Here is a 1,709-nt window from a genome sequence, read left to right as displayed (position 1 = left end):
ATGACACTTTCAGGAGGACAAAGTGTCAACTATACTTATAAGTATGAAAGTGGAAAATATCAAGCAGGTGTTTATACAATGAAGGTGAAAGTACACAGACATCATGAAAGGATGGTTGCTTTTGGAGAAATGAAATTTAATTTAACAAAAAATATGGTTGGTGAAATAATTGTCCAGCAAGATGATTTTGAAGATAATGAAGCTTTTGCCGTAAACAAGTTGATCAACTTCACTGCTGTAATTTATGATCCAAATGGATTTTTTTTGGACAGGCAGCTATTATAATTTTGGGATATTAATAAAAAAGTTGTCAATGAAGGAAGCACTTTTTTATATAATTTTACTACAGCTGGAGACTATAGAATCTCAGTGATGATTATTGCAATAGGTTTAGATGGTGGTGAAAATTTTCAAAATAAATTTAAGACTAAGTGGGGTCATTTTACAAAAGATATAACTGTTAAGGAACCAATTTCTAAGATTAATGTCAGTGGTAATACTTGGTTAAAACATGGAGATTTATTAAACATTAATGTGTCCTGTGATGGTAGTGATCCATCATTTGAATATTGTTGGGAAATTGTGCCATTTAATGAATCTAAGGCAAACTTTACATGCACTGATCCAATTGTAACTACAACTTGCAATTTTATTATTGTGAGATATTTCCATGAAGTGGGACTGCATTATATAAAGACTTTTTTCAGTAATTATATTTACATGGGTGATTATATACAGGGTGATTATAAAATCTCAATCCATTTTCGTGAAAATAGTAACAAAATCATTTTTTTGCAAGTTGTTTGAAGCATGCTGATCCAAGAAAAGAAAATTGCTGTGATTTGCACATGTTTGAGTAGATTAACATATATAGAAGTACCATCAAATCCTCCTATTCCATGACCTTCAAGAGATCATAACAGATTGCTTGGCAGGTGGATGGTCTTTTTTCTCCTCCTCCAGTTTATGTAACAGCTGGACATGCTATGCATATTTTATGAGTTTTTAATGAAGAATCTCCCACATTTGAAAACATTGTTGTTGCCAGTGAAAACTCAATAGTTTCTGGCTGATGACATAGACTCTGTGTTATTGCAGTTTCTACATGTTGAACCATTTCGTCCAGTTTGGTAGGCCTCCTGGAACATTGTGCATCATATATATTACCCATTCACCTGAATTGGTAACTAACATTTATTGGTGCTGATAGGAGCAGACTTCCTGAATTTCTGGGTGAAATTTGTCTGTACTTCAGGATACATTAATCCCTAAAACATGCACAAACAACAAGCAATTCTTTCTTTTTGAATCAGCATGTTTCACATGACCTGCAAACAAATGATTTTGTTATTATTTTCACAAAAATGGATTGAGACTTATAATCACCCTATATGCTACTCGTGAAGAGAATATAAATTACAGTAAAGCGTCGATTTTCCGAAAGTCAATCATCCGAAAGAATTCCAGTCGGCAAATTTAAATTTTCGCCAGTGCTGTGGCGCTTCAATCTTTGCCTATGTCTTGGGCTACTCAAATATTTTATGTTTTTGATACTAAATTAACATCTGAAGTATAATTTTTTATTATTTTTATATTTTTCAATATATTTATTTTGTTTGTACAAAATAAAAAAATAATTTTTAACGCTACAATAGTCTTTGTTAGGCTTAACATCGACGAAAATTCAACGCGAAGCGACACGCAACGGA

The 1,709-nt window shown here is 32.4% G+C and overlaps 1 protein-coding gene across 1 annotated transcript in view; it reads left to right on the top strand.

Moving 5' to 3' along the window:
• Positions 1 to 1,709, top strand: part of LOC111620476 — a 13,246-nt gene continuing 11,537 nt past the window's right edge. The window contains exons 1-2 of the mRNA XM_023362396.1: positions 1 to 274; positions 320 to 706. Coding sequence (XP_023218164.1) covers positions 1 to 274; positions 320 to 706 — 661 coding nt within the window. The remainder of the gene's footprint in view (positions 275 to 319; positions 707 to 1,709) is intronic.

The sequence above is a fragment of the Centruroides sculpturatus genome, unplaced genomic scaffold, assembly GCF_000671375.1.
Source record: "Centruroides sculpturatus isolate CEXI.00-Female unplaced genomic scaffold, Cexi_2.0 scaffold28, whole genome shotgun sequence".
In the NCBI taxonomy this organism is placed as follows: domain Eukaryota; kingdom Metazoa; phylum Arthropoda; class Arachnida; order Scorpiones; family Buthidae; genus Centruroides; species Centruroides sculpturatus.
The sequence above is the reverse complement of the archived record's forward strand: the minus strand, read 5'-3'. Positions and strand labels throughout refer to the sequence as shown.